The 15378-nt window shown below is 48.0% G+C and overlaps 2 protein-coding genes across 2 annotated transcripts in view; both read right to left on the reverse strand.

The window, feature by feature from the left end:
- FANCA (FA complementation group A) overlaps positions 1 to 15378 on the reverse strand; it is a 54164-nt gene that overhangs the window by 37125 nt on the left and 1661 nt on the right. The window contains 10 exon segments of the mRNA XM_045533316.1: positions 3375 to 3487; positions 4689 to 4755; positions 5155 to 5188; positions 7970 to 8052; positions 8917 to 9029; positions 10757 to 10830; positions 11961 to 12056; positions 12166 to 12308; positions 14640 to 14733; positions 15071 to 15180. Of these exon segments, the coding sequence (XP_045389272.1) occupies positions 3375 to 3487; positions 4689 to 4755; positions 5155 to 5188; positions 7970 to 8052; positions 8917 to 9029; positions 10757 to 10830; positions 11961 to 12056; positions 12166 to 12308; positions 14640 to 14733; positions 15071 to 15180 (927 nt within the window).
- Positions 1823 to 2743, reverse strand: TSPAN6 (tetraspanin 6). The gene has a single exon (XM_045533881.1). It carries the CDS (start codon positions 2548 to 2550, stop codon positions 2077 to 2079), a length of 474 nt encoding a protein of 157 aa, XP_045389837.1. The 5' UTR covers positions 2551 to 2743; the 3' UTR covers positions 1823 to 2076.

The following is a 15378-nucleotide window of genomic DNA, read 5'->3' on the forward strand; positions in this document are numbered from 1 at the left end:
ACTTTGTCCTTCCCCCTACAAATACTTTCCAATGTATCAACTGCATTTTAATCTTGCTGCTTGTAAGCTTTAGAATGTCAATAAGCCAGGCACGGTGAGGATGCCGCCCACAGGGCACTCGGCTTGGAGCAGCGCTGAGCCCTCTGGAAAGGGCCTCACAGCAACCGCAGGCCTCTCCTGCGTTTGCGCCTGTCCCCAGCCCGACTCCCGCCCCATCGCCTGCCCTGGGACACGTGACAGGGCACAGAAGGCTCAGTGGACAGTGAAGACTTGGGAAAAGGCTGTCACATACAGGGGGACAGGACGCCCACGGGCAGACGACACACTAAACACTTGCAAGAAACCCACATAACTGCCTCAGAAAATGCTCATGATACGACATTAAAACACAATCACGGTATTTACAGTACAATAACTACGTTTTTTAAAAATCTGTTTAGAAAAAGGCCAGAAGAGTCTGCGGCCATCCCATCCTGAACACCCCGATCTCGTCTGGTCTCGAAGCTAAGCAGGGTCGGGCCTGGTCCGTCCTTGGATGGGAGAAAAGGCTGGCAAAAAGGCTGCACGGGCCGGGCGCGGTGGCTCACGCCTGTAATCCTAGCCCTCTGGGAGGCCGAGGTGGGTGGATCGCTCGAGGTCAGGAGTTCGAGACCAGCCTGAGCAACAGCGAGACCTCGTCTCTACTAAAAAATAGAAATAAATTATCTGGACAACTAAAAATATATATAGAAAAAATTAGCCGGGCATGGTGGCGCATGCCTGTAGTCCCAGCTACTCGGGAGGCTGAGGCAGGAGGATCGCTTAAGCCCAGGAGTTTGAGGTTGCTGTGAGCTAGGCTGAAGCCACGGCACTCACTCTAGCCCGGGCAACAGAGTGAGACTTTGTCTCAAAAAAAAAAAAAAAAAAAAGGCTGCACGTTAAAGATATTTCTATTCTGGCGACAATTCCTGTCTCCTCTTCTTTACTTCTGGATTTTCTCTTAAGAATGTGTTCCCTTCAAATGAAAGGACATTTTGTAATCAAGTGTGCTTTGTGACCAAGGCCTCTGAGATCCCCAAACTGTGAAGGCCCATGGGAAACTTACACTTGCTTGCTAGGTGACCCACGTCCACTTGACCTAACTCTAGAATTTATTTTTTTTATTTTTTTTATTTTTTTTTAGAGGAAAACAATATTTATTGTATAAAATATTTATATTTATTAATCAAAGACACAAACCAAAACTAAGACTATTAAAGCTGACCATAATATTGACAATTAAGTCACATCAACCTCGTAAGGAAATACCAGCTAAAGCTAATGAAGATAAGTTCCATAAAATTCCTAAGGAAAATACAACAATTCCGACACCATTAAAGTAATAACTAGAACCTTTCAAATAATAGGGAAAATATAAACATCATAATAAATCCCTTAATTTGGAGGCAAAGAAATGTAAAGTGTGTGCTGAAAGCTGATGTATCACAGAACATCTTGGGTGCCTTAGACACAAGGCCTTAGACTGTTACCGTTATCCAACAACTCTGATGATGGATGCCAACCAATGACTTACTGAAATTAAATTACACAATGTGACTCTACCTGTCAGCAGAACAGAGTAATGAAACATTTTAACTTCTTGGTGCAAATTATATACTCAAACCAGATAACCTTGGCTGGAAAGGGGCCAGTTCAGGGAGGTTCAATTTTCTATCACACTACATCAATAGCAAATTCAGAGGGGTCAATTTTCCACCTTATAGCACTACATCAAAATAGCAAATTCACAGTGCCTTCCCAAGGCCCCACAGTAAGAAAAATAAAAGTCAAGAGGAACACAGTGTTACTTCATTTACAATTTACTAGGTCTTCCAGTGTTTCAGAGTGATACGGGGACTCAACGATCTAAGTTGAATGAGACAGAAGGTGGACTTAGAACATACTGAACAAGTATCTCAACTGAATCAAGCTATTGGTGTAGTTTTTCAGCCTATTGGTAAGTAGTGTGTCAGTCTTCCATCCAGGCAATCTTGTAGTTCATGGGGGGAACCTAAGTGTCCTTAAAACTGGAGAGGAGCAAACCTTCAGATACGCTGGTTACACTATGTCATACGGGTTATTAGTTATGGCGAGAGAGAGGCAGTAGGCTTCATAGATTCCAAACAGCTGGCAGAAAGCAATTACGAAGGAAATTCCTGCAACAATTCCTACTTTTGACTCTATAACGGTCATCACCTTTTCAACACAACCTTCATCGTTTACTTTATCTGCATCTCTCTGTGGAGAACAATCTTGAAGTTTACAGCAACTCTCGGGAAATCCGTTTTCTGAGTAATAATCAGTATCTGTCCAATCTCTATAATCGGTGATACCACAACAGTGCAACGTATTTTGGATCTTGTCTACTGCATTGCTTCTATAATCTCCCATAGAGTTATATTGCTTCAAAGCATTCTCATAATTATTCTTAAAGCTGTCCTTAGTCTCATTTATGAAAACAAATCCTAAAATTGCAGAGACCAGCTGGACCAAAAAAATGAGAGTCAGAAACACTGCATACAGTTTTAGCATCCATGCAGAAGCTCGGCAGGTAGCAAAACAACCAAAGGTGCCCAAAAGAAAAATGATAGTGCCCGTGCCAATGAGCACAAAAGGGACATTGGTGACCTTCTCATTTAAAAGGAAAAAATAATCCTCCAGGCTCACCTTGCCCCAAATGCCAACGGCAAGGAGGACAACACCTAAGTCTAGAATTTAAACCTGTGTTTGCTCACTAGGTAATTCGACCTATGTCTATAACTCAAAAGATGTGCCCTACAGAGATAAAACAAAACAATTAACTTATAACTAATTATTTAAGCTTTCCAACTGCCTGTTGTGAAATTTATTGTACTTACTTAACGCCTGAAAAAATGTTCTTTAATTGGTGCTATTTCTGTAAACCTACTCACTTAAAAATTATAACCAAAACGGGGGTCCGACACTGGTCCCAGACCCCACAGCTGTGGAAAAAATGATATAGTTGTTTCAACCACCGTGCCTAAAGTCACATAGCCTAAAGTCACATAACTCTAACTTAAAATAGTATAAAACCTTCCTGGGTTTTAACTCAGGGCCATTCTCTGTACCTGTACCCAGGCAGGGCAGGGGTGGTCGCTGGCTAGCTAATACAGACTCATAACTTGACTCAATTCGGTCTCTAGGTGGTCATTTCTCGCCCTCCACACTGTAGCACAATCTTGTCCACAGGCTTCGGGGCCCCAGCTCTGGCTGAGGACAGAGCCGAAAAGCAGCCGAGAGCCCCCGGCCTCTCCCCGTTCGAGCGGCACCACGGCAGCAGGGGAAAACGGTCCCCAGCGGGGTGGCAGTTCTGCGGCTTCAGCACTGGGACCCACCTTTCAGCACAGGGTTGTGTGTGAGGATCTGCGTCAGAGTATGACCGAAAAACCTCTTTGGAGAGTCTGTGGACGTCATGCCCCAACACGTGTCTCCACCGAACACGCCAAACCTGCAAACGCAGCACAAACAGCGTCTCTGGAAAAGGAGTTGGAGCCGTCTAGTTACGTAGGTTATGAAACCAAGCACCCTGCTACAGACTCAACTGTGGCCTCGAGAAATTCCCGTGCTGACACCCTAATTCCCAGTGTCATGGCATCTGGAGGTGGGACAGTGAGTAGCGGGAGGGGAGCGTGTGGTGGTGGAGTCCCTGTGATGCGGTCACTGCCCTTCTGAGAAGAGACATCAGAGAGCTGCTGCCCTCCCCACACCACGTGGACACGGGAAAGGCAGCCTCCACACGCTGGATGGAAGCCCTCACCGGACCTGCCTGCCACAGCAGCCCGACCTCCCAGCTTCCGGCCTCCACCGCTGTGAGAATCAGCTGCTTCACAAGCTAGACTGTGGCACTTCGCGGCAGCCGCTGAGCTGACACACGCAGACTCAGAGGACAGTGCGGTGCTGTGCACGCTGCTTTCATGCAAGTGCTGCACTGTGCAAGGCAGTTAAGGGGGCACTACCCAAGTAGTTGTGGGGGACAGGAAAGGAGGCGGAGATAAGAACGAGGACTGGAAAGGCTCGGGAAGGCCGGGGGTACTCCAGCTCCAGCACTGGACTTCGAGGCCCCCCTACCTTAGTCTGAAGCAAACCCCAGCACCCACCTTCCCCTGAGCCTGACGCCTCCCTCCCGCCTTCCCGTGCAGACAGGTCCACACGTCTGTCCACAGAGCTATCGGGGGAGAAACAAAGGTGGCAAAACCACAGCCACTGAGGGACCTGAGCAGGCGGAGGGTCCCCGGGAAGACGTGTGACGGGGGTGTGTTCCAGAAAAGTGTGCCATGAAGCAGGGAGGAGGGAGGGAGGCCGCAGCACCCAGATCAGATGCGGGGAGGCGGGGGTGGGGGGGAGGAGGCCACCTGGGCACACTCAGTGGGAGGTTTGCAGTGACTCTCGGGGTCCCAGTCCTGGGACCAGGAGTGCAGGGTTCCAGAGGCAGACAGGAGCCTGGGAAGGGGTGCCTGGCTTCCCGCTTCATCGGCAGAGGGGGGAGGCTGAGCGGAACATTCCCAGGGTTCCCAGCGGCCGTCTGCTCCTGACGTTACCACAAATAGCAGAGGAAGTGATGGGAGGCAGCTGTCGGCACTAGTGTCTAAAATACCCTGGATCTCTCGTGCAGCAGGGAACCCCCCCAGGCATCCTGCCCCAGGACATACCAGCACCTCACCGCGTTGTGCAAGGGGGACCCGTCCTGTGCACCGGCAGCCAGAGCATCCAGGGCAACTGATGAGGGAAGCCGGGAACAGAGAACAACGTCAGCACATGTCCATCGAAAATAATCCCTAACCAAGCACTTCCAGACAATTTCCAGATTCCACCCCCAGAAGGCACCACGTCCACCAAGACTTGAAAGTGCCCCCAGTGCTGCTGAGCTCTGTGAGCCTTGGAGATTAATCAGAACGTGCAGACGGAACAAAGCACTTCCCCACTAACCACAGACTAAAACGCTGTCACTTCCCAACACTGCTCTGCGTGTCACATCTAAAGCCACCAGGAGCTGACAGGAGGACAGAGGGGAGGGCAGAATCCACCCAGGGAGGCAGACGGGCGAAACACTTTGAAAGGAAAGGCAAGAAACTGCCAGAATGGCCACGAGCCAGCCGGGCAGAGTGGTGAACTCACAGGTCAGCATCCTCTGCAGCACGTCAAGGGCGACCTATCACAACGGAACATAAATGTCACTTTGTATTCTTAGGCACTCCCACGCTCACACCATGCACGAGAATTACTTGTTATTGTAAAGTAAAATAAGAAGTTAACTTTATAAACAGGTCCACTTTTTAAAACTTCCTCTTAGGCTGGGCACGATGGTTCACGCCTGTAATCCTGGCACTCTGGGAGGCCGAGGCGGGTGGATCGTTTGAGCTCAGGAGTTTGAGACCAGCCTGAGCAAGAGCAAGACCCCGTCTCTACTAAAAATAGAAAGAAATTATATGGACAACTAAAAATATATACACAAAAAATTAGCCAGGCATGGTGGTGCATGCCTGTAGTCCCAGCTACTTGGGAGGCTGAGGCAGGAGGATCGCTTGAGCCCAGGAGTTGGAGGTTGCTGTGAGCTAGGCTGACGCCACGGCATTCTAGCCTGGGCAACAGACTGAGGCTCTGTCTCAAAAAAAAAAAAAAAAAAAAAAAAAAAACAAACTTCCTCTTAGACCTAGAAATTATCCCAACACCAAGGAGACTAAGGCAGTGAAGAGGCAGAACCTTCTGGAATCTTCCCTAGTGACACCCCACAGCCGCTCCCGTATGGCCTGAGGCTGGGCCCCGGGGCTGGGCAGGACACTGGCTCTCACAGGCCTTTGGGAAACTCTGGGCCGAGACACTTGCTGACACCGTCTCAGCCTGGACTGTGGCACAGAGCCCCCCCGCCAGCCAGGAGGCACAGGTGTGGTCCCGGGCCCGGCACCCTCGAGGCCTCGGGAACCAGGAGACCTGGGTGAGAAGATGCGGCCGCCCGTTTCCACTCCTCAATCCACTGACTGACGGAGGAATGAAACCCAAGAGCACCTCACGATCACAACAAAGCAGATTTCCTCCCAAAATGCTGCAGCCCGTGGTGTGGGGCACAATGTCAGCCTGCAGTCCAGGAACTTCCAAAAGGGAAGGAAAACTTGGAATGTCACTACCCGGAGCTATCTTCAGATTCAACGCAATCCCCATCAAAATACTAATGTCATTCTTCACAGAAACAGAAAAAACAATCCTGAAATTCCTTAACGATCCATCGAAAACTATGCCTGAGTATTTCTGGACAATGGATCAATTTCCAAGTTACATCCCCAGAAGGCACCACGTCCGTCGGGACTTCTCACCGGCCCCCGGTGCTACCGAAACCTGTTCACCTGAAACATGGAACCGAAAAGGAGCCCGAGTAACCGAAGCAACCCTAAGCAAAAAGAGCAAAGCTGGGGGCACCACACCACCTGACCGCAGTAACCAGAACAGTACTGCACTGGCATGAAAGAACAGAGAAACCAGAAATAAACCCACATATGTACAGCAAAATGATTTATTTCCCCCTGAAGTGCAGCAGCATAACCACAGCTCACTGCAGCCTCGAACTCCTGGGCTCAAGCAGTCCTCCTGCCTCAGCCTCCCAGAGTGTTGGCATTACAGGCATGAGCCACCACACCCGGCCTAACCAACTGATTTTTGACAAAGGCTCCAGGAATACTCACTGGGGAAAACAGACTGTTCACTAAAGGATGCTGGGAAAGCTGGATACCCATGTGCAGAATGAAAGTGGATAGCTCTCTCTCCCCATGTACAGAAATCAACTTGAGACGGATTAAAGACTTAAATGTAACAACAAAAACTATAAAACTACTACAAGAAAACCTATGGGAAATGCTCCAGAGTATTAGTCTAGGCAAACATTTTATAGCTAAGACCTCAAAAGCACGGGCAACAACGATAAAAATAGACAAATGGGACTACACTCAACTAAAAAGCTTCTGGAAAGCAAAGGAAACCATCATCAGCACAGCGAAAAGAAAATATGTGCAAACCATTCATCTGACGAAGGATTATCACCCGGAATATACAAAGGATTCGAGCAACTCAGGAAAAAAAAAAAAAACTCAAATAATCTCATTTAAAAGTGGGCAAAGGGGCCCAGTGCAGTGGCTCACACCTATAATGCCAGCACTTTGGGAGGCTGAGGCTTGAGGATTACTTGAGGCCAGGAGTATGAGACCAGCCTGGGCAACATGGCAAGACCCCATCTCTACAAAAAAATCAAAATTAAAAATTAGCCGGGCGGGCGTGGTAGTGCACACCTGTAGTCCCAGCTACTCGGGAGGCTGAGGCAGGAGGATCACTTAAGCCCAGGATTCTGAGGTTGCTGTGAGCTAGGTTGGCTAGGTTGATGCCATGACACTCTAGCCCCGGTGACACAGTGAGAGGCTGTCTCAAAAAAAAAAAAAAAAAAAAAAGAAAGACGGAAGGAAGGAAGAAATCATGTCATCCGCAGCAACACAGGTGGAACTGGAGGATACTATGTTAAGTGAAATAAGCTACACACAGAAAAACAAACACCACATGTTGGTCTCATGGATGGACAACAGACACTAGAGGGGGGAAGCGGGAGGAAGGAAGGGCGGTTAATGGACACAAACGTAAGTCAGATGGGAGCAAGTTCTAGTGTTCGACAGCAGGGCAGGGTGACTGAAGTTCACAGTGTATCGCACATCTCAAAGTAGTTAGAGGAGAGGATCTGGAATGTTCCTGACACAGAAATGATAAACACCCTTAGTCATCACACATTCTGTGTATGTAACGAAATATCACATGCACCCCCAAAACATGTACACATGTGTATCGGCAAACACATATGTGCAAAAGGCGTGGGACAGGGCTGGGGACGGCTCTCCAGGGTGCAGCCATTTCCACAGTGAGGCCAATCTCCAGCCTCTTCACTGACTCTTCCTCCTACCTGCGGCATCTTGTCTGGCTCCACAGTTCTTCTCGCATCTGAGTGGTTCTGAAATCCCCTCAGAACAAACATTCGTACAAGACCTGAAAAACCACAAAACCCAAGTATTTACATACAACGTGGTCTCCAAACAGCTGTGAAGCACACAGACGACCCTTCAGAGGGGTGTGTGCACATGGCGTGAGGGCTAAGCGGGCTGGGGCAGCTGCCAGGACACGGCTCCCGGCCCCAGGGACCCCACAGCACACACCAAACCAGCCAACACAACCAGACTTCTCTTGCCACTCTATCTGAAAGGGGAATCAAGTTTATAGCAAGGATTTCTCTCCTAAACAAGGTGGCTTCCAAGGATGCCTCAGGGATGGTCTCTCCAGCCATCTCCAAGGCCAGCAACAGAGGGACCCCGGCATGTCACAGCCTGAGTCGTGAAATGCACTCACCCTTCTTAATAGAGCAGGACCAAAAGGGCTGACATTAAAAGGATTTTCCGTCTAATCTCCAATGTAAACTTAACCTACCTGGGACTAGATTACAGGAGTTCAAGAATCGTACGTAGCTCATGCCACCAAGAAAGTTTTAGGAAAAAGGAATGTGCTGTTTGCAAAGTGAAACCACCACAAGCTACCTGCACGGAACATTCCACCCCACGTTTAATTTTTGTCGTAGGAATCACTCCTCAGGGGTTATGGGCAGTGCAGGGCCCTGCTGCCGCAGACGCGGCCGGGGCCACCCTGAGGGAAAGGTGTGCACAAACACGTGCCAGCGGGCCGAGCTACCAGAACTTCCACGCCACTCAGGTTAAATACAAACCCACCAGGACAGGCTCAGACTGAGACGCCGTCATGCTGGATTCCCGCAGCCACGGCTGTCGGGAGGTGCTGCCGCCAACGCACCCTCACAGCAGACGACACGCCCATTGCTCAACATGAATCTTGCCCGGAATGTACCGGAAAGCACAGCTCTGGCGACGTCCGTGTCCTCACTGGACTCCTCTGTCTGCTCACACAGGAGACACAGGTTCCTGAAGAGCCACCGCCCCAAGGCCCGCACGTCGGAGTGGCTGGACACACAGACGCACGGCTCAGCCTCAGCTGCCGCCCGCTGCCAGCACCACCCGCACGCGGCCCCCCAGGGAGCTGGGCCAGCGAGGCTGAGCTGGCGACGTCCAAGCCTTCCTGCCCCGGGGAACGGGCACTACATGGCTGCTACTGACATAAAAAAGTCATCACTTTCACGTAGTTTGCTCATGTGGAGTAGCTCACTGTTGTTGTCAGGGAAAAGGAAGGTTTGGTGATGATAAAATAGCCCTTGACAAAAGAGACAGCAGCAGTTACAGGTCACAGCCACGCAAACACCCACGCGATCAGCGGCCTCACCCACGCGCGGCGTGAGGGAGCTCGCGCCCTCCCTAGTGCCCGATGGCCCGCGTACTGGCCATTAGTTTCTTTGCAGAAATGCCTACTGATACCCTCTGTCCGTTTTTAACTGGATCATTTGTCTTTTTATTGTTAAGTTGTAAGAGTTCTTTACCTTAAATACTAGGCTCTTATAACATATATGATGTGTAAATGATTTCTTGTGCTCCACTGTCTCGGACATGTCCTTAGAAGTACAAGTTTTAAAATTCAGGCTGGGCGCGGTGGCTCACACCTGTAATCCTAGCACTCTGGGAGGCTGAGGCGGGAGATCATTTGAGCTCAGGAGTTCCAGACCAGCCTGAGCAAAAGCGAGACCCCATCTCCACTAAAATTAGAAAAATTAGCCAGGTGTGGTGGCACATGCCTCTAGTCCAGCAACTCAGGAGGCTGAGGCAGGAGGATCGCTTGAGCCCAGGAGTTTGAGGTTGCTGTGAGCTAGGCTGACGCCACAACACTCTAGCCGGGGCAACAGAGTGAGACTATCCCAAAAAAAAAAAAAAAAGTGTGTTTGTCATACAGTTAAGTTTATTAATCTTTTATAGCTTCTGCACTTCATGTCGTATTTAGGCCTTCCTACTTTAAGATTATAAAAATATTCTTCCATGATTTCTTCTTGTCCTTTTTTCTTTTTTCCTCTTCCACTGATTCATCTAGAATTTTTCTGGTACGAGGAAAAGATCCAGTTTTTTTAATCCTGACGTGAGCTGGCGTCACACCACTGCCCAGCCCAGCATAGTATTTTCAACTGCTCGACAGTCCCCGAAACTGGACCAGGGAAGAACCACACAAACCTCCAGCCTTCTGCTGGGCTGGGGGAACAGCACAGGACGCGGTCTGAGGTTCCAGATCCTTCCTATCCACACTGTAGTCAGTGCTGTTGAGCCTTTTCCCCTACGCCCTCGGGAATAAAGAGGAAATGCTGGCCTGGCTCTCGTCTTCCCGCACTGCGGGCTCAGGACGGGTCTCCTCAAGTTGGCTAAGTCACTTGTGACCGGTCTGCATGCTGCCTGTCTCCAAAATGGTGTTTCTGTGACCTCCTGTCCTACACTCGTCCATCTTTACGGGCTTATAGCATTCACGAAGTTCCTTTTCTGACTCCTAATGAGCTTTCAAGGAGGGAATAAAAGCAGCTTACTCTGTCAACCATATTTATGTGCATGCTTCTTTTTTTTTTCCAGTTTTTAAACATATTATCACAAGATGTATCTTATACAAACAAAACATGTATGATAAGCACTTCAGTTACAGCAAATGTTCTCTTTAAGTAATACAGCAATAACTTCTTGACGTGATTTCTGGCTTTGAAATATAATTTGTCTTAGACTAGACTGCAAAAATAATCACGCACTAATAACAGAATCATCATTACCTTTCCACCAGCTCCTGCAGGCTCACGACGTTTTGTACATGAAGACACCACACAGCTTCAAACACCAAAGAACTCTGAAGAAAATAACAGTGTTTTGAGTCCTTCGTGCATGAGTTTCCCACACAATGTGCACCCTTGGTTCCCAACCATCGTGCCCTAAGCAAAATTAAAGTGCAGTAACGCACATGGCGTGAAATACACATGTCGTGGTTTTCAAACTCTCCAGCCCTAGACACTCACGACTAGTACCTCACATTACTCCTCCTCCCCTGCTGGGCTCTAGTGTAACCCTCCTCCAACCCTCTCCCCAAACCGTGGCCGATACGATATTTCAGAACACAAACTGGACACGCTGGTCTCCTCTTCAGAAGCCTTTGCAGCCTCCTCACAGCTCCCAAGACAAGTTCAAACGCTCACCCTGGCGCACGGCTGTCTGTGACCCTCTCCCACTTGACAACCCCCCTCTGCAGCAGACACACACCATCTGCTAGGACACTGTGCCCCAGTCACGCTGGCCTGAGCTCGGTGGCCTGCTGTGTCCTCCCCTCCTGTCCCGCTAACTCCCACTCCTCCTCCCACTCCCGACTCTCCACCCTGATGTGCACGCTCATCTTCCTTGCAATTCATGCACAGAGTCGGCCTTTCCACACTTTAGGGTGCTGAGTGCAGGAATCGTAACAACGCCTGACAAATCAAATGGATGCTATGATGTACGCTGAATACAATGGGGAAACAATGAGCAATCACCTTCATTTTTTCTTTCCTTTTTCTATATACGTGCTAATCCTCATTTAGTACCAAGTGGTTACTTTGAGTTCTTTCAACTCTTCCAAACTCTGTAAGTATACTAAGTTCAAAACGCTTCAGAAATGAGCACGTAAGAACAAATTTGTAAGTTACATTTTTATAGTTTACCGTCCTGGTAAATTCTTTACAATCATGTACTCAAGAAGGCAGAGCAGCACATTTTGTGGTATGTTCTATCCCAGTAAACACCACCGATGACGGGTGTGCAGGGACAACTTGTGACTGTAGGTGGCCTGCCCCAGCCACAGAGGCTTTGCTGAACCCTTATCTTTTCCCTGTCACTAACGAGAAGCTCGGTGGAATTCCTAAGAAAACTACAGCTTTTGCTGGCTCCACCCACGCCGACAGGACACCACTTGGAACAACTGGAGAGGTGGAGCTGCCACCTCCAACTGACCTGCACTTTCCACAATTCTTGACAGAAGACGAGACGGGAGAACATGCTGTGCGCCAGGAAGGACTGAGCAGTCTCCAACACGGAAGACAGTTTCCTCTGAAAAAAGATTAAACCTTATAAAAAACAGGCAAATCACCTGAAACAGCATTAAAGAAACCAGGTAAACGTGACAGTTAGCAGGTGTCCTCGTCTCCCTGCATCTTACTCTCTGCTCCGGGGCCAGCAGGGCAGCACGACGGGGCTCAGCTGCAGCCGCACAGATCCGCTCCACGCTGCAGGCCACCGCCCTGGCCGACAGAACTCCCACCGGGACCCCCAGCCTGGAGGCTTGGTCCCGCAGAACAGACCCTTGAAGACAAAATAAAACCATAGCTTTCTCTTAAAACATGGGACACAATTTAAGACAAAAGACTTGCAGTTTAAAATGCCTTATTTTAAGTTACAGCGTCACAGAAAACTGCCTTTTAAACGGGAGAACACGTGCAGGGAGAATATTGAGATAGAAAATGAAGATAATTTCATGACTAAAGCGGCTCACAACACAATTAGTGGCAACATCTGAACCTCAGAGTTATACATACGTATTTGTTGTGCTTTGTGTGACACACAACACGATCAGGAGATATTAATAGATTCTGACCAAAAATTTTATCACCTTTTTCCAAAGGAGCACAGTGAACTGAGAACTGCAGCAGGTTCTTTCAGTTAATTTGTTTTTCTAATTACTTCTGAGTCGGAGACAAGCCTGCTCCTGTTGACTTTATATAGATTTCCTTTTTTTAAAGAGACAGGGTCTCACTCTGTTGCCCAGTCTGGAGTGCAGGGGTGCAATCATTGCTCATTATAACCTTGAACTTGTGGGCTCAAGCCATCCTCGTACCTTGGCCTCCCAGTTAGCTGGAACTATAGGTGTGAGCCAGACATTGATGTTTGCGTCAAAATTAGGCAGGGATTTTTGCAATGCTCTGCCAGGCACGTGCTGGGCAGCAGAAGTCACAGGTGTGCTCAGACCTCAGGGCTGGCAGGTGGAACCTGCAATGCTGGCCCACCGGCAGCACCAGCCTCTGGTCTACATTCAGTAAAGCGGGAGCCGTGCACAGTGGCTCACACCTGCAATCCCAGCATTTTGGGAGGCTGAGGTGGGAGGATCTTTGGGCCCAGGACTTCAAGGCTGTGGTGAGCAATGGTCACGCCACTGCACTCCGGCCTGAGGAACACAGTGAGACCCTGTCTCTTTAAAAAAAAAAAAGTGAGAGATGCTTGCTGGGCAGCTGGAAGAAGGTGACGCCTATGAGCAAACTGGTGTCTAATTTACTTGGTTTCCAAAACGAACTTCACCAGATAGGAAACTGCAATACACTCTGATACCTTCTGGGCCCTGAAAACACTTCCAATAGTTAGAGGCTTCAAACTACAGCATTAGAAATCAGCACCTGCTATGGTCAAGATGTAATTCATGAGAGAAAGGTAGAAAATGCCAATCTCTAGACACTTGTTTCCAATTTATCTCCAAGGAAAGTTTATTTCTGTTTTTATTTACAAGGCTTTTACCACATATGTAAATATAACTATAATAGCTCTATCTTTAGCAAAAAAACTAAAAACAAGTCATGAATTAAATGACTATTTATATTTCTGTGGTTCAGATGAAAGAGTTTCTTATGTAAGTTCTCATGACTTGATCTCAAGTTCAACACAAGTGTAAGCCTGAGCCTGCTTCCCTCCGACGATTAAAATCTGTGAAATTCAAACAATTATTGCGGTGCAAATCGGTGCCATTTACCAATGACACTTGGTGATCCGCTGTCAAGGCAGACCTATTATTTACGGTTACTTTAACATAAATTTAAAATAAATTACTTAATGTCACTGTCTGAAACGACAGTCATTACATAATAAAAATGGAAAGGACCATTTTGTTACTGTCCCAGAACTCCCCCCATCTCACACTCTCAGACTGGGGGGAGAGGGGACACCTGCACACACATTTTTGGTTTCCTGTCTGCTTTGTGGAGCTCCGCACAACCTGTCTCGGCCACATCCCTGCTGTGGCTGTCCCGGGCTTCCCAAGGGACATTTTGGTTCCTGCTGCTTCTGAGCCCCACCCTGTCAGTTTTTAAACACGACATCGTAAAAAGCCCAAAGCAAATCACAAAAACATGATTTGTAACGTGTGACTATGCACCCAAGTGGAAAACCATTATCTGCAAGGAATTTAAAATTTCTACTTATTGGCCGGGCGCAGTGGCTCACGCCTGTAATCCTAGCACTCTGGGAGGCCGAGGCAGGCGGATCATTTGAGCTCAGGAGTTCGAGACCAGCCTGAGCAAGAGCGAGACCCCGTCTCTACTAAACATAGAAAGAAATTATATGGACAGCTAAAAATATATATAGAAAAATTAGCCGGGCATGGTGGCGCATGCCTGTAGTCCCAGCTACTCGGGAGGCTGAGGCAGAAGGATCACCTGAGCCCAGGGGTTTGAGGTTGCTGTGAGCTGGGCTGACGCCACGGCACTCACTCTAGCCTGGGCAACAGAGTAAGACTCTGTCTCAAAAAAAAAAAAAAAAAAAGAAAAAAAAAAATTTCTACTTATTATAAGCAGATCATGGTCACTTTATATAAAAAAATCCTCTGTAACACAATACATCAAAAAAAAAAATAATAAAGCTACAACTTACCTACAAATGAACTAGAATGGTCAGTGGAGGGCTCAGGACCCTCACAAGCAATCAATTCGCTGAGACACAATTTTTTGCACGATGGACCTTCTACCTAGAAACCAAAATACAAAGAATTTCAGTTTTAAAGACTCAACCTGTGTGCATAAACACAGTCTGTGTGTATGTAGTGCCTACTGAGCTATTTTCAAATATGTTAAAAAGTGAAAATTTTTAAAAACCTTTTGAGAATTATTAAATTCATTTTTCAACTTCTTTTACCATCCAAAGACATAAATCCTGCCAGTTTTTCTTCTCGCCCAGTCAAAGTTCAGTGACTGGCCCTATCAGATTCCAGGCTTCCCAGATGTTTTCTTACAGGCAATGCCTTGGCTGGGTTCAAAAAACCCGAACCCGCATCTTCCTGCAAAGGAAAATCAATTTTCTCTCACCTCAAGCAAAAGGTCACTCAAGTCCTGGTGGCTTCTCAGCAGGTGCACGGCTGATGCCTTTAACTTCTGTTCCCTTTCAGGGTTATACTTTTGCCTCTTGACCCTTCCTGCTAATGGGGAAAACCAGTTTCAAAAATCACTACTTAAATAAGACACTGTGACACCCTGTAGCACTGTGGACACAAACTATTTCCGCGGGATTCCTCGATCCAGTCATGAGAAATCATCAGACAAACCCAACCGAAGAACGTTCTATAAAGTAACAGACCGGTACTCCTTTAGTGCTGAGGTCTTGAAAAACAAGGAAA

This window comes from Lemur catta, chromosome 20 (assembly GCF_020740605.2).
Source record: "Lemur catta isolate mLemCat1 chromosome 20, mLemCat1.pri, whole genome shotgun sequence".
In the NCBI taxonomy this organism is placed as follows: Eukaryota; Metazoa; Chordata; class Mammalia; order Primates; family Lemuridae; genus Lemur; species Lemur catta.

Coding starts and splice junctions, on each gene's coding strand:
- TSPAN6 (XM_045533881.1), bottom strand. CDS start 2,550: ATGCTAAAACTGTATGCAGTGTTTCTGACTCTCATTTTTTTGGTCCAG.